Source organism: Citrus sinensis, chromosome 1 (genome assembly GCF_022201045.2).
Source record: "Citrus sinensis cultivar Valencia sweet orange chromosome 1, DVS_A1.0, whole genome shotgun sequence".
In the NCBI taxonomy this organism is placed as follows: domain Eukaryota; kingdom Viridiplantae; phylum Streptophyta; class Magnoliopsida; order Sapindales; family Rutaceae; genus Citrus; species Citrus sinensis.
In genome coordinates, this window is record NC_068556.1 from 9,895,625 (window position 1) to 9,897,061 (window position 1,437).

At 41.7% G+C, this 1,437-nt stretch overlaps 1 protein-coding gene across 1 annotated transcript; it reads right to left on the reverse strand.

Moving 5' to 3' along the window:
* Positions 1 to 1,197, reverse strand: LOC102609563 (uncharacterized). The gene has a single exon (XM_006475392.4). The coding sequence runs from the start codon at positions 987 to 989 to the stop codon at positions 120 to 122; it is 870 nt and encodes a 289-aa protein (XP_006475455.2). The 5' UTR covers positions 990 to 1,197; the 3' UTR covers positions 1 to 119.
* Positions 1,198 to 1,437: the final 240 nt, after the last annotated feature.

Genomic DNA, 1,437 nt, shown 5'->3' on the forward strand with positions numbered 1-1,437 from the left:
AACAACAAGCTCCTTTTGACCTTTTCATTCGTATTTTTAACTCGTATTTTCTTTCTATTAACAGTGTTAAAAGTTAAAAACCCCACCGACCAAAAAACCCTAAAACCCTAACTGAGGGTTCAGAAAGGAGCCTGAGCCTCCTCCTGCTCCTGTACAAGAAACTTGGGCAGCACATAATCATCCAAATCAGAGCCATCACAGCCGTCCATTATTTCTCCTCCTTCCCCCTCAAAAAAGCCAAAGCCACCGACCTCCTTCTCTTCCTCGTTTGAACTCCACGCGCTTACTTCACAGTCACGCTGCGACCCGCGCGTAGGGAAGCTCTTCACAATCCCGGCCGTGTCCACGCTCACCATCACCGACGACTCCGAGTCGGAGAACGAGGAGCCGCAGCTCTCCTCGTTTCCGTTGATGGTGACGTAAGACGACGACGATTGAAATATCACGAGTGACTTGTAAGGGTTGTCGATGAACTTGACTCTAGTAGTACGAGCTGTCGCTGAGTCAGCATTGGGTGATGACGTGTCTAGAAGGTTCATGAGTTGACTCATCGTGTCGTCGTCCATCGAAAGCCACGCCATTATGTCGTCTCCTAAATCTCCTCCGCCGTCACCGCCATCTTCAAGGGTAGCTCGTGGCATTTTCAAGGCTGCCGATGAGACGTCGTCGTTTTGGTTGAAGTTTTGTTCTCTTTCTCTCTTCCTCGTTTCCTCCATTTTGTTTCTTCTTTGAGAGATTTTGACTCTGGGCTTTTCTCTACAGTACGTTTGGTTTTGTTTATAATATATATATATATAACGTCGAGTATTAAAAAATATATTAATAGGCGGGAAAAACGTGAGGAGGAAGGATCTGGAGGGTGGGTCCCAAACAAAAAAATCAGGATTAGGGTGAGGAGAAAAGTCTGCGCCGTTGGATCTGCATCCGAGTGTGAATTTACATTCCACGTGGGACGGAGGGAATGGGTGAGCGACGTGGCAGGGAGGCATGGCAATGTGGTGTTTAGTCAAAGACAAATGAGCATTGAGCGTTCAGAAAAGGCGGGAATTTTAGGGTGTACTGACGGTGTCAGTGAGGTTTGTTCGCAAGGCGAGGATGCTTCCGATTTACAATTCTACCCTTGTCTTTGATATGATAAACGTAAATTTATCTTTTAATAAAAAAAATTGAGATCATTTTGTGGATGAAAATTAAAGGAAATTAATCATCTTGATCATATATATTCATATGTAGAATAAAATAAGTTCTTCTCTGGATCGAAATTTTTTTTTTTAATAAAAATCTACATATTGATTGTAGTTCATCAATAAAAAATAACAAAATTAAATTTTATTTACATATAATTATTTCATAATAATAATATAATATTTTTAAAAACTAAAAAAAGCTCAGCTAAGCGCCTACCTAACCCATGCAGAATTCGGCAAACCTAGCTTA